The sequence below is a fragment of the Solanum dulcamara genome, chromosome 3 (assembly GCF_947179165.1).
Source record: "Solanum dulcamara chromosome 3, daSolDulc1.2, whole genome shotgun sequence".
NCBI classification, from domain to species: Eukaryota; Viridiplantae; Streptophyta; class Magnoliopsida; order Solanales; family Solanaceae; genus Solanum; species Solanum dulcamara.
Window position 1 is genome coordinate 38057732 of NC_077239.1, and position 26857 is coordinate 38084588.

The following is a 26857-nucleotide window of genomic DNA, read 5'->3' on the forward strand; positions in this document are numbered from 1 at the left end:
TGGGTTCATGAAAATATCATTGAAATCAGTGAATTGAAATCAATTCATGCATAATAAGATCAATCATAGAGGAAAAGTTGAGATTCAATAAGAACCCATAAGAAATCATGCAACCCTAGAATTAGGGAAGAATTATAGATTAAAAATTTAAGGTTTCTTTGGACTCAATGGGTGAAGAAGATCCCACTGATGAAGATATAATACATCTTTATAGAAACCCTAGGTGAATCCTTCGATGGAGACCTGAAATCTTGAAGCCCTAGGTTGCTTAAGGGAGAAGACATGAGAGAGAGGTTTTTGCAATTTGGGTGAATGAAATGGGATGATTAGGGGTCTTAGGAATCAGTTATACTCTTCAAAATAAGCCCAAAATGACATAGTATAGGAATTAAAAGAGTAGAAAAAGACTCAATTAACCTTGAGAATTAACTGTCGAACAAGCATTACGAGACATTCTACGGGTTGTGCATCCTTTTACGCACCGTAGAGTCTGTCCACAAAAAGTCAGCTGATATTTCCTAAGTTCAGAACCTTGAACTACGGCCACCTTTTTATGACCCGTAACAACTTATATGAACAACGTAGAATTCAACTACTGAAAATTTAAGTTTCTGTAGAATGAACCATGACTTTTCATCTATGACTCGTAGTCCAATGTACAACTCGTACAACCTCTCGTAGAAGTCAAAGTACTGAAACTATAACTTTCTGAAGATTGAGTCCACGAGACCAACTATGACTTGTAGTTTCTTTTACTAGTCGTATTATTGGCACGTACATTGAGACCTGAGCTTTGAATTTCTGAAGCTTCTAAACTTATTCCTACGAGCCTATACACGACATGTACTACAAACCACGATCCGTAAAACCCCACTCGTAAGCACTGAACCAAAATTCTAAAATCTTAAGTGTCAACATGATTGGTTTTCATGAGTCATAAAACATTCTATGATCCGTACTTAGTATCGTAATACCCAAAAAGCTGCAGAATTCAGCTGATTTTCTGTACTTCATCTGAGTTAGGCACTTTCGAGGTGTTACACATCTCATAATTGGTTATGTGGATGAAAATAATATCATCTCAGTTTTAATTCAACACGGCAAAAGATGGAATTTAATAGGTAATAATAATGAAAAAGAGATTTGAAACAAAAATTGTTATTAAATCTAGTTTTTAAGATCTATTTTGTGATTTATATTTATATTTCGAGTTTGATTATTTTAAAGGTTTTTTGTTGCATCAATTGCAATAGTTATAGTTAACCCAATGTCGTTTCCTATCTAAACTTTTGAATTAAAATCTAAAATAATTAATAAAATAATTTGTGAAAAAAATTATTTAAATTGAATGATTTTTTGGTGTAAAACAATTTTATTTTGTATTTGTATGTTGGTGTAAATGGTTGGTTTGTTGGTTTAGTTAGGCAGTTGTCATTGTTGATAAATAGTAAACAACACCATCATTATACTACATTGTGGATCATTTTTTATACAAATTATTTGCTAATGACATTGGTGATCAGTTTATAGTAATTGGTATAGCTATTAATAAATTTGATGGTACTAAAAAATTGGTACAAACTTATTAGATTATGGTGTTATGCATGGTAAGGTTTAAACATATAACATAAACCAACTTTGCCACCCATTATACGCCAATTTTATATATATAGTTGATTATAATTTGGTGTAAGTCATTCATTATGGTGACAAATAAACTGGACACCAATGTTAAAATCATAGTGTAAATCATTTTATATACGATTTTAATTGTTAATATGAAAAAGCTTAGTTTTAAGTAGAGATGTACAAAAACTGAACCGATCAATAAATCAAAGCGAAAAAAGTGTTATTGATTTATTATTATTGGGTTGTCGGTTTAATTGTTATTTAATGGTTTTGTAAAAAAAATTATTGGGTTATCGATTCAGTATTGGTATTTTAATATTGGGTTATTGGGTAAATCGATAACCCATTAAGATTATAAAAATTTAATACTTTAATTTTTACTCATACATAAATATCAAAGTATTAAACAAAAAATATTAATATAATCACTATATCAGACTATCAGTAGCCTACACAATTCACAGTTCACACTACTTCACAGTTCACATTGTATTTACCCTTTAAATTTTAGTATTACTTTAGATTCACAACGTCAAATCTAAAGAACTAAGAAGAACAGCGGTTATGGTTTCCAACGACAATGGCAAGAATCAGGCGATGGCTAGAATTGTGAATTGTGAGTATTCACAACAAGAACGCCTAATTTGTTTGTTTCGTTGTATGCATGTATCGCATCAAATTGTTGGAGAAGTACTATATTTGTTTTGAAAGCACTTTTGTATTAGTTAAATAAAAAATCAAACCGTTAGACCAAACATTGATAAACCGAAAATCGATAACAAATATTTTATTGGTTCGGTTATCGATTTAGCATATTTTAAAAAAAACAAAAATCGATAAATCGAACCGATAATACTTAAAAATCGAACATAACCGACTGATGCACACCCCTAGTTTTAAGCCAAATATTCTTTGGTATGTTCGTGTAAGCAAAATCGGTATGTTGGTGTAAACAATTTTTTTTGCTGGAGATAAATTTTAAAACAACAGCTATACTAAACACCAATTTTATACCACATTGTACACCATTTTATATACCTAGTATATTTTTATTTATTACAATATTAACTGAAAAATTATCAATACACAATGTAATAGAATAGTTCTACGATAAAATCCAGAGATAAGATAATAAATTGCGATTTATGGTAAGAAATAAGTGTCATCATCCTCACAATCCATGAGAATCCAAGATTCATCTTCGTGTTGAACCATTCTCTTATTCTTCTCGATCTACCACGCCAGTGGCGCCCCGTATTCATCCTTCAACGCATCGACTGCCTTACTCATAAGAGCAATATCTCGTTTATCTCCAACTTAAACTCTTTTTTTGCCCCTTGACTTCCAGCAATTGGGTGCAAATAAACCTCCATAAATGACCATTTATGTAGAGAAAAAATATTTGAAAATAGTTTATGTAGAGAAGAAATATTTGAAATACGGACCAAAATATAAAAGTTGTATAAACGAAATATGTGGAAGAGCAATATTTTTTTCTAACAAAGCAAAATTGAGATATAATATCGCTGAAGAAGAAAAGAGAAATAGAGCTGAAGAGAGAATTAAAAGGAGGTCTGCCCAAAAAAGGATTGAAACTGAACTGAATAGAGAGGGAAAAAATATTTTGCAATAGTAGATGTATCAAATAGGGAAGGTGCATAATGGTGGGAATTCACAATAATTAGCACCAAAACCCAAAATATGCGGCCCACTCAAATTGTTGTGTATTATAATTAAAAACTATCTTTTGTAATCAATTAATAGTAGATTTATGTATTGTAAATTAGAATCTTAAAAGATAATATCTTTATGGTCTGAATGATGGTCACGTCAATGTACTTAGTTCAGATAACTGATGAGCACTTCGTGCTTACTAGCTCTTTAAACTAAAAGCCAATTCAAGGAATAACAACGGCTTAGGAAATAGACGCTCTATTTACTGAGCTACAGGCGCCATGTTTTACATATAAAACACACTATTTGCAACCACCGCCTATCGTCCAACACAATTTCACGTTTGAGCTTGATACAAATACCTCAGCTTTATATTTAGCGCAATTTTCTACAATTCAATGTTAATTAAATGACAAAAAAAGTCGTGCATCATGTTTGAAAACTAAATTTGCTAAATTACCCTATCTTCCTTCCATAACAGCCATGGACTTTGCCCGCTATCATCACATTTGTCAGGTCATTTTTCATGCTTCTTCGCTACTCCTTTTTTTACTAATTTTTCTTTTGTCAAGAGTCGGTGAATGCAGAAAGCAGTTGGTTTAAATGCTCAAGAATATCCCAACACAAGTGTCACTACTACAGCCTTGTGCAGAAGATGAACAGTGTTTAAGGTAATATCAAACCAACAACAAAAATTTAGACAAATAGAATTAAGACTTGACAAGTCATTTTTAGCACATTTCCCACCTGGCCTGCAAAACTGTGCTCAATTCCCTTCATCGATAAGAACCAAAACTCCGTGGGAACACCAAATACAACACACAGAAAGGGTTTCAAGGGCTAGCAGCTCCTTATGTTGCTGATATCTTTTTTTGCATGTTAAAGATGTTTTTGCGCTACAAATGTACACACACATTGGAGCATCTCATAAATCGTAGTATCATCACGGCCTTGCCACTGCTACAACTATCAGAGCAGAGGCACATAAGATGTGGACAACAAACATCAGTCATCCCAAGCATCATCTGCGGCTCCCTCCTTTTTGATCATTGAAGGGGCAATCATGTGCCTATACTTATCCTCCACATTTACTGTGGACCCTACTAAAGAGAGTTTAGACAATTCATTCCTTGCTTCTTTTTCCGCAGCTGTAGCTTCTCTCTCCTTTCTTCTTGCAGTCTAATAAGGTGAAAATAACAGAAATACCTCAAAATAAAATAAATGATAGACAGAAATGCTTTGAGATACATAGTGAGAAGAAATAGGAGTGGATAGGGATACGAACACAAGAATGAGATAGAACCACGGAGGCATACCTTTCCCATAGCAATGGTCACATCATTGCCAGAACCAATATCAGCGATTGCTCTTCTTATTTGAGCCACAAGATACTGTGAAATTAAACAAAGCAAGAGAGCACAAGTCAAAACAGGAACATCAACATATATGAACAAGCGAAGAGAGAGTGAGTATAGCGAAAGGAAAGACCATATCACGATCAGTGTAAAATGAAGTAGCTCGGCCCGTTGACCCTGCACGACCAGTCCGTCCAATCCGGTGTACATAATCTTCCATGGTCTAAATTAACATAGGAAAAGATGCATTAAACTTTACACAGTTCCACACACTGGTAACTGGTAAGAGTCCAATAATTGGGAGAATTCAGAAAGTCATCAGCATGAGCTCTTGTTTACTCATATTCAAGATAACAAATTGAATTTTTAGACCTATATTAAATGGATAACTGAAGAGTTGCTGGGGGAGAACTAAAGACGACTTACCAAAATATGTCAGGGAATTACTAGAATAACATTTTGAAGAGAACTAAAATACCAAAATTTGAAAGCTCGTCTATGCATGTGAAGCTTCTAAATCTATGTTACATGGACTCAGGTAGGGATACAATTCTAATATGGGTAGGAGTAACTATCCAAAGGTGTGCCTACAATTTTAGCAAAGTTAATAGTGTTCTTCCATAGAGAGTAGCTCTAAATGTAACTTATCTTTTCTTGCAGTCTGTTATACCTTTGGAAGATCTAGGTTAATTACATGTGCAACTCCTGTGACATCCAATCCCCTAGACGCGACATCAGTAGCAACCTGCCAATCCATCATAAGAAGTTAATTGCACAGATACATGGAAGTTCAAAAGGTGCCAAAGAATTATGTCAAGAATCATTGTTTTTTAGAAATGACGAATCAAATTCATTTCATTGTAATTCAACACCGAATTGACATGGATTTAGCGCAGTTTGATAGCACCTTCGTTTTGGGTGAAAAATTATCAAACCCTTCCATCCCTACCTATTACTGTAACTACTAGTCCATTGAGATCGATTCAAATTGGACATGCAATTTCCATTTTATGAGACTCTGCATGCAACTTGTACTGGGGGTACAGAAAAAAAAATCATCTTTCTTTATTGTCGTATCTATATTTGTTTAGAGAACGCTCTTAGTTAGGGTCGGCAGAATGTGGGTCGCCAAACCCCAATGTTGTAGATTCATGAAGAACCAAATTTACATCGCAGAAAATTGTCCCTATTGTATGTGACCCAAGGACAGTTTAGGACGGACATATTGAAGTGTTGATAAAGATGATTCACGGTAATCTAATTTTTAAAGGAAGAACAAATTTCTCAGATGACACTGATATTTTGTGAAGCAGAGCAGGAACAACTTTGCTACTTAAGAGTGATCTTGGTGGTTTTAAAGCTTGCTCAGGACTCAAAGTTAAGTGGAGAGAGTAGTATATTTCCAACGAAGAAGGTGCAGCAGATAGCGACTCTGGCAAATATTTTGAAGTGCAAGACAGAAGAGTTGCATACGGTCTACCTAGGCATGCCTTTGGGTTCCAAGCACAAAGCAGAAAAAAATTGGGATGGTATAATAGAGAAATCTGAGAAGAAATTCGCTATATGGAAGTCCCAATAATTATCTCTAGGAGGAAGAGCTACACTGATCAACTCAATACTGGATTCTCTGCCCACATATGTGATGTCCCTTTTCCTAATTCCTAGTAAGGCTGTCAAGTCTCTGGATGCTCTAAGAAGAAATTTCCCTTGGCAAGGAAATAAGATAGAAAAGAGCTTCAACTTGGTTAAATGGCCTATAGTACAACAAAGTAGGGAAAATGGGGGACGGGGAGTGAGGAACTTAAAACTTCATAACAAGAGCCTACTTTCAAAATGGTTGTGGAGGTATGTTAAGGAGAAGCAGGCTCTGTGGAAAGAGTTAATACATCACAAATATGGGTAATAGGATCAGTGGTGTACTAGTGAAGTCATTGACACTTATAGTATTGGGGTGTGGAGGACCATCAGGAGCTTGTGGTTGGCTCACAATAGCAGCTCAAAGATTATTGTGGGCAAAGGAGATGAAACTAAATTTTGGACAGATGATTGGTGTGCCAATGGGATGTTAAGGAACCTGCTCACTGGTCTTTTCTCAATATGCACAAATTCTGTAGCAGGATAGAGGAGATGTGGTCTCCACAAAGTTGGAACCTAGTATTCAGAAGGATGCTTAATGACGGGGAGATTGATAGAGTGGTGAACCTCTTGAGCTTTGATTGGTGGATTCCATGGTACTACTCTAGAGCCAGACAGAATAGCATGGAGACATCACAATGATGGGATATTTTCTATGAACAGACTATACAACTGCGGACTTAGAGGAAGTACAGGAAGATCCACAGGACCTTGGAACATGATGGAAAAGTGTGGCCCCTACCAAGGTGAAGTGCTTCACTTGGCTGGTTGCTAGGAAGAGTTGTCTGACTCATGAGGCAATGCAGAAGAGGGGCATCAACACAGCATCTAGATGCCTCCTTTGTAAAGAGGCTCTTACTAAACAGATGTGGGCTCTGTTTATTAGCATAGCCAATGAATACTAGACTATGCCAGAACACACTTCTGACCTCCTAAGATGTTGGATCAAAAGAGGAGGCAGTAAGAGCCAGAAAAGATGGTGAACAGTTCCAGCACGTACATGATGGATTATATGGAAAGAAAGGAATTAAAGAATTTTTGAAGGAAAGGAGTGTACGATACAAAAGATCAAATGAAAAGAAATTACTACTCTAGGCTTTGGTGTAAAGAACAGGAATATTGAAGAGGAGATCCAATTAGTGGACTTCATAGGATCTTTATAAGTATTTTTGTATTTTTCTTTTCTTGTAACATCTTTTGGAGGCGGCCAGCATAGAGAGGAACACAAAATGTTACCAGTTCCAAAAAAAAAAAAACGGCATTCACAATTTCATTTGGTGTAATGCAACTCACATGTAAGGGTCCGCCACTTTTTTATTGCTGATATTGTAATTCATCAAAAACAGAGGCCTGCTTTCCACATGCCTTCTTAGAGAAGAAAGGGACTTTAATTTGGTGGTGTGTGGAAAGCTATTCAGAAATGATTTTGAAGTAGTAGACTAAAAACAAAGCACATTAAGATAGTAGTTGCTGTTTAAAAAGTTCCGTTCTGTTCCCCCAAAAAAAAACTCTGGGAACAGCCTCAAAGCTGTTTTTAAATGTCAGAAAACTATTTTTTTTTCCTAAGAGATCTTGTTAAAAACAGACCAAACAAACAAACAAACAGGAAGTTATCATATATTGTCAGAAAACTCCTGGTCCAAACACCCCCAAAACATTTCCTCTTCCTACAATTTAAACCGACATCATCTCTTTGCATCAAAAAAGGGTGAAGCGGACACTTGTATTCTATTCCAATCTGGAAATAATGCTGACAGATTGCAAAAGGAGAATAAAAAGATGGAAAGACAGAAGAGACCATTTTTTTCTCAGAAGAGACTACTTGATTTCAAGAAAGCATACTTTGCCCTAAAGGAAAACAAAAAAGTTTCACATTCTCAAGCACTACCAACTGATGTTGCTTGGGGATATTACTACTCCTATTGCCTGACATAAATCAGGGATAAAGAAATTCATAGGTAATCTGTATTCAACAAGTGAAAATGTCATGAAATATTACAGCAGTAGATGTTTTAAACATACCAAGATATTGATAGGTCCATGTCTGAAATCACGAAGGGCAGCCTCTCTTTCATTTTGGCTACGACCACCATGAAGTGCAGTTGCAAGCAAACCCTGCTGCGTTAAAGCTTCTGCTACTTCATCACATTTTGTCTACACGATGATGGTGCATAGTGTCATAGTTAAAAGCATGCATTTATAGATTTTTAAAAAAAGAGACTGAAGGCCTTCAAGAAGATAAATCAAAATTATACGACAGTCATGCAAGAACAAACTAAAAGCCCATATCAGGAACCAGGCCATAAGGATGTACAAGCTGAAAAAGCCCTAGCCATTCACAAAAGCATATAGAAGGGACTGGATAGTCATCACTCATCAGTTCTAAGAGGGAAGAAAATTATCAGATCAAAGGAATCCTTAGTCTTACTGCCCCCTCTAGGATCTCAAACCTGAGCTATTGAGATCATCCGCCTCATTCCCAACAATCAAGTGCACAAACATAGTAGTTGTAATAACTGATCCAAAAAAAAGAATAGTAGTTGTACTAATCCTAAGGAGTTCTCAAGTGTGTACAATGGGCTTTGCTAATGAGCATGTATGTGCCTAACTGAATAAGATGGACTGAGAATGTAGCAAATCAGATTAATGACAGACAAAGGTAGGACAAAAGTGATGGTGACATCTTTTACACTGAAAAATTGGCTTAATCTGGAGCTGACTGGAAAAATACAAGTGTCTTCCGTACCTTCTTTAAGAACCTCACATTGAACAGCCCTTAAGTTAGCCTGAACTTTATGGTTTGTGCTACTTAAAAATAAACTTTTTAATGTCCTTGTGCACTTTCACATGTATGCTACTTAATAGCGAACACCACTTGTCCATTTCATTTAAATGCAGCAAGCATTTAACTAAACTACTGGGACAGAAAGCTTGCATAAGCCCTTGGTTCTGCATTCTGCATTGCTTAACAAATGCTTTAATATAGACATCAAGGTATAATACACCTTCACCGATGGACATACCATTGGGGATAGGATCATGGATCATATAAAAATTACTAATATTGATTTTAAATCTTGATACTATAAAAATGTGGTGCAGAAAAATACAAACTGAAAATGAAAACAGCCATAAATAAAAGAACTTCGCATTACTTTGAATATGGAGAGAACTTTTATTCAAGAAAATTAGTAAACGGGAGAGAGCTTGAACACATGAAAGGTTTCCAAGAAAATTGTAAGAAAGCTAGAATTGCCAAGTGAGATCTGCTCTTCCTTACAAATAAGAGTTGTTGCAAAATTTTCTAGCTCGTATGAAACTCTCTTGGTTAGAAACTTGCAATATTTAATATGAGCTCGTAATTGACTGCTGAATTTTCCACAGCAATAATCTCTTCATTGCCTTCTCTATAATATTGTCCCAGAGCTCCACATCATTATGTCTACTGCCTATGGGCATACCTAAATAAACAGGAGGTAATTTGTCCACTCCACACCCTAGAATGCCAGCCAATGCCTGAATATTGTTAACCTCTTTAATGGGGAATAGATTGTTTTCCTCCGGTTTACCTTCAAACCCGAAACAGCTTCAAAAACTGCTAGCATAACTCTGATGTATTTATTATGTTCCATTTTAGCTTCGTAAATCTCCAAACTTACCCACTCCTGTATCACTTAACTTGAAAACTCTCAGCCAATTATTTTGGAGTGTTGTTTTCACCATACTACTGTAATGCCCTGGAAGTTGGAAAGTCAAAATTGAAAGAAACAACTCAGAAAAAGTTACTGGTGCACTGGTTTCATGAGCCCTTGTACGGACCATATAAGGTTGTACGGGCCATAGGAATCAGTCGTGAAAAGAAAAGTTTAAGACTTGGAAAAAAATTTGGTCACTGGTGATTTATAAGAGACCATCTACAGACCATATAAAGTCCTACGGTTCATAGAAGGGCCTCGTAGAAGGGGTCCTGGAAGTTGGAAATTTTCTGAGTTTCAAAAGTGTTTGTGCGAGCCTACCTACGTACTGTATAATATCCTACGATCCGTAAGAATGCCCGTAGATGGAGAGTTTCATAGTTGTACAGGATGAGAGTATACGGTCCGTATAAAGTTCTACGGACCGTATAAGTTGGTCGTAGAAGGGAGCTTCAGAAATATTGGACTTACAGGCACTTGGTTCTACGGACGATTTCTAAAAGTCGTATAAATGTATACGGGTCATAGAAGTGACCCGTAGAACCTGGATTCGGAAACTCAGAATCTTCAAACGATTTCCACAGACAGTTCTCTATGGGCCATATAAGCTTCTACAGTTTGTAGAGGCACCCGTAGACCATGCTAGCAGTTATTTCTTCGAGGGTATTTTAGTCAATTCTTATTCTTTTAATGTCTAAAGTAGGTCGTTTTGGACTTATTCCTAAAGCTTATAACTACCCAAACCCTTCAAAAATTCCCCCTTTCCCTCTCATTCACTCAAAACCCCAAGGTTCTCTCAATTCTTCTTCTTCAATTCAAGCTAGGGTTTCAAGTTCAAGTCTCCATTACAAGATCTTGTTAGGGCTTTGATTCAAGGTATGTGGGAATTCCATCCATAGATTCCTTTTCATCTATAGAGTCCCAAAGTATTTTCAATTTCTCTTTATGATTTCTTCCTAAACCCTAGGTTTTTGATGATCTTACATTGGGTTCAATCAATTATGGTTTATTTCACTTCTATTGATCTTATTATATGCACGATTTGATCTTAATTACATGTTTTTGATGAATTTCTCATGAGCCCATGCATTATGTCTATTTTATGATTATGAACTATATTCAAGAATTATGCATACATCATGAATTTATGAACTATGATTTCAAGGATGCTTTTAGAAAAAGTATCAATGATGTTTTTATGGAAACAAGGTTGCTTCAAAAAGGTGAAGTATTCTTATCATGAAGAATTTCCATGATTTTCTATGAAAAAATTTATCATGATCTAAAGGTTATTAATTATCTCTTATGACATTGATTGCGTTGATGGTTCATGATATGATTTAAAGGAACTATTGCGTCTTATTTAGAGCCCGTTTGAATTAGCTTATAAGCTATTTTCAGCTTTTTTGAGTGTTTGGCTAGCCAACTTAAAGTCATTTTGTGCTTAAAATAAGCCCCAAAAAATAATTGAGTTTGTTTGACTTAGCTTATCTAAAATAGCTTATAAGTTGTTTTATAAGCCAAAAAAATAAGTTGGGTTACCCCAGTTTTTTTTAAACTTATAACAAGCAGTTTTCAGCTTATAGGCAGCTTAAAAAAAGCTTATCCAAGCAGGCTCTTAGAAACATGACATGTAAGAAACCAAATATGTCATCAATGTTTTTGAACATTTTTCCTAAAAGTAAGTCCCGATTAGTATGGTACCCGAAATACCATCAATGATCATGGATCAGTTTTTCTTATAAACTAGAGTTCAATAGTATGAAAATCTGGTATGGCAACCATGAACATTTACATTATTACAATACCTTTTTCAAAGACTGTGTTATGATTATACGATGAATAGTTTCCCAAGAGCTAATCCACATAGGATTCCTTTTTCCTCAATTTCCAATTCACGTTGTTATTCCTGCTTCACTTAATTAGCTCCATTTTGAGGAGCTTATGTTTGTTACCTAGGATGTAGGCAGGTCTTCCTGTATTTGGAATTGAGTTCCACCATACCTTCACCTTGTCCTTAAAACCCCTCTACTTCTAGCCACCAATTTTCGATTTTGTGAAGCAAGTCTTCTTAAAGTCCCAATCCCCGCATGTTAAGAAGATTGGGTTGTGGTCAAAACCCAACCTTGGAAGCAAGGTTTGTTTAACCTGTGAAAATGTGTCCTCCCATTCAGCCGAGTACAAGAAACTGTCTATTTTGGATGCACTCCTATGGTTTTCTCCCCTCCAAGTGAAAGACCCTCCAAATAAAGGATGGTCTACTAGTTCTAAGTCATTTGTTCACTAAGAGAACTCAGCCATTGCCCCTGAGATTCTGCTACAGTTTGCCCTTTTGGACACAAAACTTGTGACATTGAAATCACCACATACCACCCAAGTACCTTCACAATTGACTCTGCTAAGTTGCCAATTCACCCCAGAGCTCTCTTTTGATAACTCAATTGCAGTCTGCATAGACTGCACTGAGAAACCATGTCAACTCCTGATTTATGCCTGTGAATTTGCAGGGGATCACTTGACTGCTAACTTCAATCGGTTCCCCCACCCACTCCCTCTTGTCCCACATTATTAGGATTCCTCCACTATTAGCCCTAGCCTCCCCCACCCATTTGTTGGCCCATAACTCTCTTATCAAGTTCTTGGCATCTCCATCTAATTTGGTTTCTAAAAGATAATGAATCTTTTGCTACCAACTGTTGGACTAATTATTTTACCAACCTCCTCCTTTTGTCAACACAATTAAGACCCGACATTCCAAGATGTGATCTTGATTTTCATTGATCATTAATTGTTGGTCTCCACACTTTTCTCAATTCATTTCTTGGTTCTCCATCCTTGTACTTCATCTCAAAAATTAAATTCATGACTCCTTTGGTCTAGTTTTTCAAACAAAACCTCTGCTTCTTTTTCTAGAGCATCAAATAAAGCCCCAAATTCCTTGCTTAATTTGATGATGTTGTGTTGAACTCATGTTGTAGCTCCGGAACAAATCCAACAAATGTGAATGATAATAGGACTTTCAATCCTAGCTTTTATGAGAACTCAAATATCCACTATGGCACTTTTTTCATTGGACTCACAAGTCTCTAACAAGATTAAATGATCCAGACAGCTGAGGTTCCATGAAATAATCTCGTCCACAATAAACTATCATGCTGTTGGCTATCAAAATTCAGGGTCTCACATTTAGAAGTTGGATTTTCAAGCCTATATAGTTTAGTCAACAGACAATTAACTTCTCCATTTAGCAACAAACCATTAATCTTTCACATGGTTCATTGAAATGATGCTAGAGGTCAACATGATCACATTGCAGGTAGAAGGTCGGTTGTCTATTAACATTTGTGTGATCACTATTGTTCCCTTGCAGCCAAAACAAGACATGGCTGAATACACAGAATAAAAATTGGATGAGAAACCTTAAAGAAGGTAATCACACTTAAAAAAGTAGCAGGTGATTTTAACTTTTATGCTTCACTTTTTCCTGTAATGATCTTCTATACTTTTTAGCAGGGAATCCTTGGGACAGCAACATTAGCATAGATAGGGCAACAGAAAAATCAGAAAAGGAAAATCAGATTACAAGAAATTATACCTTCCGTTCCACAAATACAATGGTCAAAGGGAAGGGATGACCAGATTTTTCAGCTTGAGCAGCCTCCTCAACCAGCAAATTCAAAAGGCGATCAATCTACAAGATTTATCATCACAATAAAATCAAGCTATAATCGTGATGAAAGACCCATAAATCTGGTGACAATTACTATCTTTTTTTAAGTGACAATTAATATTTGTTCTTGAAAAATTGTTTTCCCATCTAAGATTGACCTCAAGCACAAGATAGTTAATGGCATAACTCCGTCTTCTCCAACAAAATACCCAGTGTGATTACACTGAAGGGTCTGGGAGGGTAGAGTGCACGCAGACCTTACCTCTAACTCTTGGAGGTAGAGAGGTTGTTTCCGAAATACCCCGGAAAGACGCACGCTATCGGCAAAGAATGAAGAATGCAACATCGTCAGATGCATATCTCAAACAACTATGTATACAAGTAACAAATAAGGAAGATGAAAAAAATTGAATAATATAAAAATAAAGGCTTGCAACAAAAATATTACCATTGAAGCCATTAAAAGTAATGCAAGTCAATCTGCTTACTCTGCTGTTTAAGTTCAACAATAAACATACCTTATCATTTTCGGGTACCTTCTCTAAAGTCTGAGAAACATTTGCAGTCGGGCTGCTTACTTTTCCAACTTTTATTCGCACAGGATTAGTCAAGTAATCCTGCAACAATCAAAAGAGATATGTGACACCTCTTTTACAGAATAATAACATTGACCACATCATATGTTTATCAAACCTGAAGACTTTTTAAGTGATGATGAATTGCATATACATGGAAAATGACATCGTAGGAGAAAAACAACAAAATATGGAAAAGTGCTTTATGAACAAGATCTCAAACAGAACTCAAGATTCCAGGCCATATAAGTTTCCTTTAAGTGAATTTGTTATGGTTTAAAAACTTTACCCTTAATAAGAAGAATAACCAAATCAAAAGCGAGAGTACTTTCTAGCTTGACCTAATTTCTTTCTTTTTCCAGGCATTGAATTCGCATGGTATATCATTTTTCATCAAGTTAAGGTATTTTCATTCATAAACATGGCCAAACGGGCCATATACAAGTGGTATACCAAAAAGTAAAGAATCTCCAGAATATGACTCTCGAAGAACTCCTCCCAATCCCCCTATACAACAAGGAACCTTCTGATTACACCAAAAGAAAATAAGGGGACGTAGACAACTCAATTGAGAGAAACTCAATTGTAGATGTCTGCAGAATCTGATCATTCTTAGAATTACCCATTACGATCTTAGAATCCTAGTATCCACAAAATAAGCCCACCAGATACAATTTTAGATGCATGGGCAAATATAATGAAGAAGTAAATAGACACCTAACCTGTGCCAATGCTTCAATTTCTGCTGGCATGGTGGCACTGAAGAGCAATGTTTGATGCTTTTCCGGAAGCTTTCGCATCACCTATGACAGAGTAACGTTTGGAAGTTGCCATTTATATGTTCTTTTTGAAAAGGTAGATGGTATTTCATTGCAGTCAAAACAGCACCAAGTGCTGGGATATTTACAACATCAACAAAAGAGAAGGAGATGAGTGAGCAGAACATAGAAGCAAAAGTAGATTTGGCTGACTATTAGAGCCTCATCTATACATGTAGAAGTTCTAAAGCCTTCAGCATGGTATCAGCATCCTTTACATAACCCAGTCAACATCAAGAAGCAAACGAGAGCAGACAGCCGAACTTGGAAGTTGTCATTTATGGTGCTCGATAAGCATATTTAGTCATGCAGAACAAGCAAAAACAACAATTGAATCATTCCAGTTTGATGCCAAACTGGTCTCTGTAACATATTACAATAGTCAATGAACAAAAGGCAGAGATAATAATTCAGGAGTCAAATGACATAAGAGGTTTTCTGATTTCACAAAAAGATACTAGCAGAATTAAATAATGTAAAAGGCATTCTCAAGCACTGTTCTATATTAAATGTAGCAAAACAGACTAAATTGGCCGTCAAATGCATGTAAGAACAAGTAAAACAATAGTGTACTCCTCACGACATCAGGGAGATTCAAAAATGAGTTACAGAAGACCAGACAAACAGGTAAAATGGAATATAATGTTCCCTTGAAAAGAAAAATAAACAAAATTGAAAAAGAAGATACCTCTCTTATCTGAGGTTCAAACCCCATGTCAAGCATTCTATCAGCCTCATCCAAAACTACAAAAGCGATCCTGCTGAGGGAAGTATTTCCTTGTTGTAAATGATCTATAAGTCTTCCCGGAGTAGCAACAACTATATGTACTCCTGCTCGAAGCTCAGACCTCTGTCTTAGCATCAAATGGAAAACCACAATTACAAAATATGGTAAGGCTAGACTTGCATCATGATGTAACATTAAAGATGAAAATGACTGCTCCAAGGCACAACCCAGTAACAAGTCTAAGAATAAAAGAATCTCACATTTGGTTTACTTTATACACCTGTAGACGTATGAACCACACAGATAGCACCCTAATAATGATGATAAAAATGAAATTACCTGCTCACTAATGTTTGTCCCACCTACAACTATTGCGGTCTTAAAGGAATCCAAAGACATGCTGAAAGCCGTAACCTGAAAAGATGATGTTTAGCAGTTTAATTACAAACATAATATTTAAAGGCAAAATACAATAAATGAAGTTTTTTCTTGTCTACACCATGGCCAAACTATATATATTGCTAATAACAAACACGGATCATTCACATGCGAAATTATTGGTTATGAGGAAAATTATTGAAGTAAGATGATGAGCTTTGCACAGTAATAAAACGGCATCAGCAATGTAATGAGTAATTGGGACCTAGTGACATTGAAGTCCACTTCTTGTGGATCATGGAGACCCAGTTAATTTATTAGCAGTGACACGACAAAAGAAAGGCAAGGGAATAAAGCATGCTTCAGTAGCAAAAGCTGGTACTTTATGTAATTGACTAAACCAGACTGCTTGAAAGATGAGCATTATTCAAGTTTGAAGAAGCGAAGCAACCATAGAGTAGCAGCATATTATGCCTTTCAGTCCTCTTTGATATGGTTATTAGACAGTTAACACCACATTAGAGAAAGTCTTTTATGTTTTTATGAAACTGAGAGAAAGGAAAAGAAACCAGTGTAGGAAAAGAAACCAGTGTATTTTGTATAGATGAATTACACAATAAAAGACAGAGATGAGGGTGTTACAAGGGTCTGAAGGCAATTAGATTATGAGATGTGGAAAACCACATTAGCAAGGCCAATGAGACATATATATGCAGGATACGGAAAAAATGCAGTAAGTTTTAAAGTGCCCGCAGACCCACCTCTTTCTCTATTTGTTGTGCAAGCTCTCTCGTAGGTGCCAACACTAATGCCAAAGGTCCATCACCACGTTGAAGAGGTCGTTGAGCCAGGCAGTGCTATATCGATAAAAATATGTATAATATTAATTATACAGCAAACACTCCTATAAGTAGGATCAATTACAACACTGACAGACTCACAGTATGACATGATAATAACACAAATTCAATACACAACCTGTATCATAGGTATGCTGAATGCAGCAGTCTTCCCACTACCAGTTTCAGCACAACCCAAGAGATCCCTGCCACTAAGAGCAACAGGCATGGCTTGAGCCTGAATAGAAGTCGGTGCAGTGTAGCCATGCTTTTCAATATCCTTCATGATGCTTGGATGCAAGCACTGCAGAGAGAACAAACAACCAGGTTCCAAGTAATTTAAATTAGGCCCTTATATAGAAAACCCAATACAGCGATTTGTCACAATGATCAATTCAACTAACCATATCAGGAAATGATTCAATAGGTGAGGGTGCAGGAAGTGAGCCTGGAGCAACATTGACATCAACATTCAGCCGCAGTCGAATCTCTTCTATCTGCAGATAAAAATGCAGATCAAGGATGTAAATCAGGATCATAACGATTACTTTTGTAGCACCCTCAAATTGCAGTTAGTAAATGTTGCACGCTTGGAATCTAAATAACTAGTGTTTTAAAACTGAAATATCCAAAGTTCATCAGAAAATTGAAAAGTGGATATAACAATGATAATAATTATAATGCTGCAGTGAAGGCCTAAAATAACTGTTGCTCTAGGAGAAATGAATCTTAGGCTAAGAAAATTATAGCACAAACATATCATGCAGCTTTTCAATAAAACTGATATCAATAGTTTGAAGAATCCACTTCCACTGCCAATTAGCGCAGTGTATACCAACTTATATCTTGTTTTGATAGATTTAAGGAAACACAAACTAAATTAAGCAACCATTTTGCAACAGTGAAAGAACTTTCAGATGGAATAAATTAAAAAGGAAGCAGATGACACATATATTTCATAAATCCCTAAAAACATATTTAAAAAAATTGACACAACTCGCATTTTAGCCAGCTGTTCCGATACTAAATAACGCCAGTTCCTGGTGGTATGAGTAATTGTCATAGGAAATGGATACCTGCTCGGATTTAAGACGAAGAACACGTTCGGAAGGCTTCCACTGGGGAAACACGGGGTCAGGGACGGCAGCAGTCTTGGGCAAGGAGTAATTGACGGGGCTCCGGCGAGTTGAATTGGAGTAACCGTTGGACGCCTTTTCGAGTTCACCATTGGCGTAGACAGAAGGAATTCTGGATTGATGTGAGGTGTGTTTGGGAGAGAAGGGATCGGCGCCTTCACTGTTTATAGTAGCTGTGGTAGTGGTTTTTCCCGCAGCAGAATTTCTCAGGTGCGGAGGTACATAAGACATTGTCCGTCGCCGTTGGGGTATTATTTATTTATTTTTGCGGGATAAGATGAGAGTGCAGTGCGGTACTATCTGAGATGTTTTCTGTAGAGAGAGCAAAAGAGTGAATTAAGCGGAATGCTTTCAAACAATGCCACTTTATTTTTAGGGTGAAAATTATTTTTGCCTTCAATTTTGGTTTTAAAATCAAACTTCTCCTCAACTTTAAATAATAATCAAATTTCTCTCTTTATTCTAATTAAAAAATTTAAAATATATTCTAATTAAAAATTTTAAAATATCTATTATACTCTTTCATTATCAATTTTTTTACTTTTTCCTACGAAAGTATAAACGGAAAAAGGCTTTAACAATATTTTGGGACTAACATCAAATCTCGTGGCAATATAAGGGGAAACAAAAGACAAATTTTCACTCGAATAAAGTAAGGCATAAACATCATAGTGAAAGACCCATAACATACCGGTAACAACATCGGGAGTTTCCTCCACCTCTTGCCTACCATGGAGAGCATAAAACCTATTGTTGCATTGACCACCCTTTGGTTGCACTTGATCACCTTGTGCAAAATAAATATTAGAGTTTTAATTATTATTAATAAAATATATTTTCTCATTATGCTAATTTACTTCATTATAGAACATCATCAACTTATATGCTTAATTAGTATTTTTTATTTTTTTGTCCAAAAAATAATGTTTATGCTTTTTTGAAGAATTTGTTATATTAAATAAAAATGAACATATCATGCTACTATGGGAGATTCCAAAAAAATTAGACCCGGACCACCGACACCTAAAAAATCTGTGGGCTAACACACACGAAAAACTGGCAAAATTGCCTAATTCCTATTGCGTCGCCAATAAAATGCTCCTAAACCCCTCTAAAGCGCCAATGGAGCTACTGAAGTTGTTCTCTAGGTCGTTACGGATGCTACTATGGAAGAATCTAAGAACATTCGACCCGGACCCTCGGCACCTAAAAAATCCGTGGGCTAACACACACAAAAACTAGCAAAATCGCCTAATTCCTATTGCGTTGCCAATAAAATGCTCCTTAACCCCTCTAAAGCACCGTCGGGGCTACTGGAGTCGTTCCCTAGGTCGTTACGGATGCTACAATGGAAGAATCCAAGAAAATTCAACCCGAATCCCTGTGAGGATGACAATCTTTGACCATGCATTCCTTAGCATGATGAGCCGGCTTACCACACTTGTAGCACACATTCAAACCAGCTAGACATTCACCCTTGTGGTTCTTACCACACTTCTTGCATGCGGGAGTAACTTGGCTAATAGGAGCACCTCCTTGAGGCTTTGGGTTGGGCACCCTATCTATGTCAAACATTGGAGTAGTGGCATTATAATACCCTTGTCCAGAGTACTTTTGGAGAAAATGAGGAAATCTACCACCTTCGAACTTAGCATGAGAGAATTCACCACCATCGGTCCTTGTCCTCTTGGACTCCCTATTCTTCACCTTTAGATTCTCATTCTCTATTTGCTATGCATAGGTCATGAGTCTAGTTATATCCATCTCCCTAATCAACATAGCCGTTTTGCACTCCTTTGAGACCATGTCTGACACACCCGACATGAATTTGCTCATACGAGCTCTTAAATTGGCAACCATAAGCAGAGCATATTTTGACAATTGAGTAAACTTGAGGCCATACTCCCTCACACTCATACCACCTTGCTTAAGTTTGATAAACTCCTGCACATTTTCCTCCTTCAACTCCAATGGGAAAAAGCAATCAAGAAACACCCCTTTGAACTCATCCCAAGTCACGAGATGTGCCTCTCTAGGCCTTTCACTCTTCTATTGATCAAACCAAATTTGAGCAACACCCTTCAATTGATGTGTGGCCAACTCTATGCTCTCAACTGGGCTAATCCCTATGATCCGAACAATCTTATGGATGTTATCAACAAACTCTTATGGATCCTCATCAACCCTTATGGATCCTCATCAACTTTAGAACCCCAAAACTCCGGAGGATTCATCCTCATAAGGTTACAAACTCTTATGGTTGTTGTACCAATAATTGGGTTCACGGGAGCAACCACTTCACGATTAACTTGAGACATAACGGGTTGAGCAAGTTCCTAAAAAGCCTCTCAAAACTCGGCATTGAAGACTTGATCATTCAAGGGATCATTTGAAGCTTATTTCTCCTCTTCAACTACATTTTTTCTAGCGGGGTAACTTTGAGAAGGCATATTCTGAAAATCACAAAGAATAAGCGTTAGAGGGAAAAGACTTACTGACCACTCTACCACATGACATAGATTATGAAAGAAGTAAAACATTCCTAAGACATTCCGTATCCCCTTATTCATGGATATGGCGCACTTCACAACAATGAATAAGAATCTACTTAATGCGGCATGTTAGATTCCCTAGGACTCTTCTAAACCTTTTTCTCTGATATCAAGTTTGTCACAATCCAAACTAGGGCCAAGCCGTGACATGGTGATCGGGATGCGAGGGACCCAAACCAAGCCATCTTAGCATATATCGCATTCATAAGGTAAAGAAATATATAAGAAATAAGCAGAAGTAATCAACTCAAGAGGATGTGACTAAGGGATAGCAAGCTCAATAGATGTCTGACTAAACTACGTTATAACATCATCTAAACATGCCTCTAGTCTAGTATTTGATGGGGTCTTAGGACAAGCTCCTATATCACCCTAAAAATATAAGAAATTCAAGTAAACAACAAGAATAAAACTCATGTCCTCGATAGAATGAGGACTCAAAAACTCCTTTGAGAATCGGAGCAACTCTAGCCATGAATAGGATGGTCGTAAGTATTGTCCGCCCCTACATTATGAGACAATATAGCCAAAATATGCATTAGTACATTTGAATGTACTAAGTATGTGAGGTATGCATGAACAAGTAAAGAAATGTAATAAATATGTCATAAGATGCATGACCAATCATATTCAACATGAGTAAGGCTTAAAGGCATTTGAAAACGTATGAAACTCAAGGTCAAAGCTTATCATAAAATTTTATCATGAACTCATAACTTGACCTTTTACTTATGTAGGATAAGACTTTGAACCGACATCTAAGACCATGCGACCTATAACCTGGAATCTGATGGAACACTCATCGAGAAAGGAGAGGCTACCTTGCCAGGGCATACTCTGTCATGGTATTCAACTCAACTGTACTATATGTGGATCCACTAGCTAGGCCATGGAGGCAATCGTACATGGGAAAAATAGTTTAGGACTTTAGGTTGCTTCTAGGATTTACTTGGGTAACGAACTGCATCAACAGACCGAACCCCACCTAAAAGCCCTCTCGGTGCTTAGTTAATAAACCAAATGGAAAACTCATAAAACATAATCATAACATAATAGGGAAATATAGTAACTACCTATCAATCCATCTTTAAAAAATATATTAGGAATAGCTCATTAACTTAGTGATTTGTAATAATCCATAACATCGGTGACAATTATACTTATCACCATCTTTAATAAGATTGTGTGAGAATTGGACTTATCACACTATAATAACTTCTTTGATCATCATCATACTTCCATCATAAAAATTATAATTTCAACTTTAAATCATGAAAACTTTCTTTAAACATCATTGAACTCATGATCAGCTCATGAAAATCATCCTTAACTTCATAATCATAACTTGAAAATAGCTTTATATATGGGCATTAATAATTCAACTCAAAATCATGCAATTCATGTAGACACATGCTTAGAGTAATCATTGATAACAATTCAAAATAAAATTGAAACAACCCAATGCAATGCATCAAAACTTGGATTCAGAAACCAATTGAAAATTAAAAGGAACTTTGAGAAAACTTTGGGACTTCATGGTGAAAGGAACCCATCAATCAATCCCCACATACGTTGATAGAATTCAGTAAGAATTGAGAATGGAGCTTGGAAGAAATCTGAAACCCTAACTTGTAGCTTAAAGAAGAAACCTTGAGAGACTTTGTTCTTTCCTTAGAGAATTTTAGGAGAATGACTTGTGAATGAGGGAATTTTAAAGAATTGGGTATTTATAGAGTTGAACTTTTCCCTAATTGTGTCTAGGTTCATTGAACCACTTGAGAAATGACAAAATTACCCCTCATTAAATTTGAAATTTGACCCTATGAGACCCTTTCTACGGGTCGTAAAAGAACTGACGAGTCGTCAAAATGACTCATCCTGCAGGCTTTAGAAAAGGCATGAAAATCAGCTCTCTGAAGTTTGCAAATGGGTCATGTCTATGACCCGTAAACTTGCCTACGAATCATAACATAGACACATTCTGCAAGTCTTGAAACCTACAGATTTGAGAGTCTCGAGACTTTGGTTATGAGTCATTGCTATGATTCATAATAATTCCTACAAGTCATCCTGTTCATCGTAGACTTGACCCTTAGGGGCCTCTGATACTGGGTTAAGAGTGGTTATTACATTCCATAAACTCGCCTACGACTTGTCTTGTTGATTCGTAGGGTGTCACCTGAGATTGGTTTGGGATGAACCCTTGGGACTCACTCTATGACTCAATCATAGTCGCAGAAGGATTCATAAACATGAGTCATTTTGAAATTTTTGAGAATTTATTTTTTGGCTCCAATTTTCTGACTTTTGGGGTCTAACAAATTCAGAAGTTCCACAAAGATAGGGTGTCATGACTCAAACTAGGGTCCAGATGTGACACGGTGATTGAGATGTAAGGGACCCCAACCAATTCATTTAGCATGCATCATATACATAAAGTAAAGAAATATGATAATAAAAGTGGAAATAACAACTCAAGGGAGTGGGACAAAGGGATAGAATCAATCAACCAATGTCCGAATGGATTACATCATAATACTGTCTAAATATGCCTCTAGTTTAATATTTGATAGGGGCTTAGAATTAGATCCAATCTCCCCAAAATCAAGTGCAGAAAAGTCAAGTGAATAATGAGAATGAAATTCAAGTCCTCGTTATAATGAGGACTCACCAACTCCTTGAAATCTAAAGCAAACCCTAGCCATAAAAAGGCTGATCGTGAGTGTCGTCTGTCCCTACAGTATGAGACAATATAGGCAAAATATGCGCTAGTATATAAAAGGTACTATGCATGTGAGATATGCATGAACAAGTAAAAAGTCATGTGAGCAATATAACATAAAATGCACGACCAACATAATGAGCATGAGCAAAGCTTGAAAGCATTTGAAAATATATGCTTTGGTCAATGCATATCATAAGACTTCATCATAAACACATAGCTTAACATCAACTTGTGTGGGAAATGACCGTTAATCGACATCTTAAGACCATGCGAGTGATAACATAGAATCCGATGGAACCCTCATTGAGAAAGGAAAGGCTACCTTGACAGGGTATACTTTATCATGGTACTTAACTCATCTTAACTCAACTGTGCTATATGTGAATCCACTAACTAGGCCATGAAGGCAATCCTATGCGAGCAACGTAGTTTCGGACTTTAGGTTGCTACTAGGATTCCCTTAGATAACTAACTGTATTACCGGACCGAACCCCACCTAAAAGTCCTCTCAGTACTTAGTCAATATCCCAAATGGAAACCTCATAAAACATGACCATAACATAATAGGGAAAGATATTAACTACCTATCAATCCATCTTTAAAAAATATATTAGGAATAGCTCATTAACTTAGTAATTTGTAATAATCCATAACTTCGGTGAGAATTGTACTTATCACCATCTTTAAAATGATTGTGTGAGAATGTTACGCCCCGTACTTTGATACTTCGGAACGCTTTCTTAAGCTTTTTAAAAGTTGCCACGTGACTTAGATTGTCTACCACGCTATTAAATAACTCTAAGGGAAGGAGAATGAGATACCCCATAATAGGAAAAATTAGAAATAGGGTTATAAGAATTCAGAAGGAGTTGGAGGCCAAGTAATGAGTCGTAGAACTCGATCTACTTGCGTAATTTACTAACTTGGATGTCCTACGTAATTAAGCTACTTGAGTATACATCGAGCTTAAGTAGCAAGAAATGCATAGGCTCTTGAAGTAAGACGAGATTATGGACCTACGGAAGGGAAATAAGGAAATGACGCGCCTACTCGAAGCAAGTAGGTGATGCATCTACTTGGACAAGTAGGTGATGCAGCAACTTGGGGTGGATCCCACTGCCACATGGCAGCATGTGATTGGCCGTATGGGTTGAGGTGGCACCCTAGGAGGCTGGCACGTGTCACCTTCTAAAGAGGTACATATATATGTCTTATGATGACTATTAACTCATTCTTCATCCAAAATTTCAGCAAACATAGAGAGAAAAGAGAGCAGCCACGGTTTAAGAGAAACTAAGGTAAGTTTCCAATTTTCTCTTCGTGAATTAATTATTTACGATGTTCCTCAACAACATGGAGGTGTATATATGTGTGGTATATGTATCATAATCTGATTCTCATCCAAATTTCAGCCAAGAACAACAAAGAAAATATGAGAGAAAGAAAGAGAAAAAATGCTAGGGAACAGACCCGTTTTTGAATTAAACTGCTGTTAATAATACAAGTATAACTCCTTGTGTAAGGCTTCGTTTCATGTGATTCAAGATGTTTTGGAAAGATATTTGATAGGGATATAACTTTCATTTAGCCTATAAAATATATTTTGGCTTTTATCTGCTCGAAAAAGGGTGATGAAGTATGGGGGAGGTTCTGCCCAGATTTTGGTTTGGGAAATCCTACACAGACTGCTGTTGATATTTTGGGCATATCTTTTTGTAAACAATTGTTGTAGGGGTGATTCAAAATTCTATGCGACCCTAAAACACATGTATATAACTTTAATTGAGTCCACAAATCTTTTTCCCCTCAATTACCCCTTCAAAACTAAGCGACAATACAAGACAGTAGGCTATCCAGAATTCACGTTTTGATAGTGTTGACAAGTTTTGGCCAATTTTGGGTAAGGTAAGGTCTTTAATTTCAATTTGGAGGTTATGTTGTTGGTATTAAGTGTATTATATATTTTTTAAGTATCTGGAAATATGAAAACATCATAGAGATGCTTGACGTTCGAAATAAACTAAATCAAAATCGCTATAGTTGAATTGTAGTTGAAGTAAAGTGTTGTGCTTGTGGTGTACTGCTGCAGGTGTGTGGGGGTTTGTTGTAGGGCCTAAATGGGTTCTAAAAGAGATGTGGGTGCTGTTGGTAATAACCACACAACCCCTCATTTCGTATAAATAAAGGCTTTGCAAAATAAAGAATAGAAACCCTAGTTTGGTGTCGTAATTTTCAGCAAGTTATTTGGAGCATCTGTTGCATGATGTCGCCATGTTTTATATTTATATGCTATAGGGTGTTGTTGTTAGTTGGCTGTAGTGATTAGGGGTGTAATTGGAAATTCGAATAAGGCACTTTATAGGGGCGGTGCTGCCCAATTTTCATTAATGCCTTAACTAATTAAAGAAATAGTCGAGGAGACGAATAAGGAAATAGGTTCCATGAATGCTAAGGTGAAACCGAGGGCACTGAAAAGTTAAGGTTGTTGATACTCGCATTTCTTCCATGTTAAATAGGTTCGGAGGACGACAACGTGAACGTGATGAAGAGAAGTCCATACGAGGTATGTGAAGCTTTCTTTTGGCATGTTTTTGGCATAAGTATGTAAAGCTTATCTTCTCTTATTTTGGCATGTCTTAGCCATAAGTGGTTGGTATATGTAATGTGGAGATAGTCCCATTCTTAGAATCCCGAGCATGATTCATTAATCTTATTCACTTCTTGATGTTACAACTCTCGCGATGGTTGAGTTATGGTCTTGTAAGCCTTTTACGTGATAAAAAGTAATACATGTGAAGCCTATCTCTTCCTTTCCTTGGAATAGATTAATGTAAGTGAAACGAGGTATGATATGAGTTAGAGATAGTTCCATTTACAGGCTCTGGATGTGACTCATGACTTGTACTCACTCTTGAATGATAAGGGTCTTAAAGTAGTTGAACTACGACCCTCGAGCCTTCTATAGGCTGAATAGTGATGGAATGTGTAAGTTCCTATACCTAAGGGCTCTAGAACATGCTTTATAGTGATACCTGAGGGATGTTTGACATGTTACCAAGTTCATCATACCTCGGCATTGTTATGCATTATACGGATCGGGCTGTCGTACCTTGGTATTATCATATGATATATGAATCGGGCCATCATTCCTCGGCATTATTACACAATATGTGGATAGGGCCGTCGTTCCTTGGCATGTGCTTGATATATATATGGATCGGGCCGTCGTTCCTCAGCATTATTACACGATATGTGGATCGGGCCATCGTTCCTTGGCATGTGCTTGATATATATATGGATCGGGCTGTACGTTCCACAGTGCTAACAATATGCATATGCCTATAGTGATAGATGATGTATTTATAATACTGAGTCCCCGAGCAGGCTGGATACGGTACGTGATACTGGTATACAGGAATTTATTTTATGAGGTACAGGTACAGTACCCT

General features: G+C 36.6%; 1 protein-coding gene across 1 annotated transcript; it reads right to left on the minus strand.

The window, feature by feature from the left end:
- Window positions 1–3896: 3896 nt before the first annotated feature.
- On the minus strand, window positions 3897–18487 carry LOC129882538 (ATP-dependent RNA helicase DBP2-like). The gene is made up of 14 exons (XM_055956882.1): window positions 18072–18487; window positions 17400–17492; window positions 17135–17299; window positions 16918–17013; window positions 16118–16192; window positions 15740–15901; window positions 14956–15036; window positions 14177–14275; window positions 13584–13679; window positions 8316–8447; window positions 5329–5403; window positions 4792–4881; window positions 4620–4694; window positions 3897–4482 (listed from the first exon to the last, which is right to left on the minus strand). Exons 1-14 carry the CDS (start codon window positions 18360–18362, stop codon window positions 4309–4311), a joined length of 1704 nt encoding a protein of 567 aa, XP_055812857.1. The 5' UTR covers window positions 18363–18487; the 3' UTR covers window positions 3897–4308.
- Window positions 18488–26857: the final 8370 nt, after the last annotated feature.

Coding starts and splice junctions, on each gene's coding strand:
- LOC129882538 (XM_055956882.1), bottom strand. CDS start 18,362: ATGTCTTATGTACCTCCGCACCTGAGAAATTCTGCTGCGGGAAAAACC. Junction 5,404..8,315: donor ATGGACCTATCAATATCTTG/GTATGTTTAAAA, acceptor ATGGATTGGCAG/GTTGCTACTGATGTCGCGTC. Junction 4,483..4,619: donor TGACCATTGCTATGGGAAAG/GTATGCCTCCGT, acceptor TCACCTTATTAG/ACTGCAAGAAGAAAGGAGAG.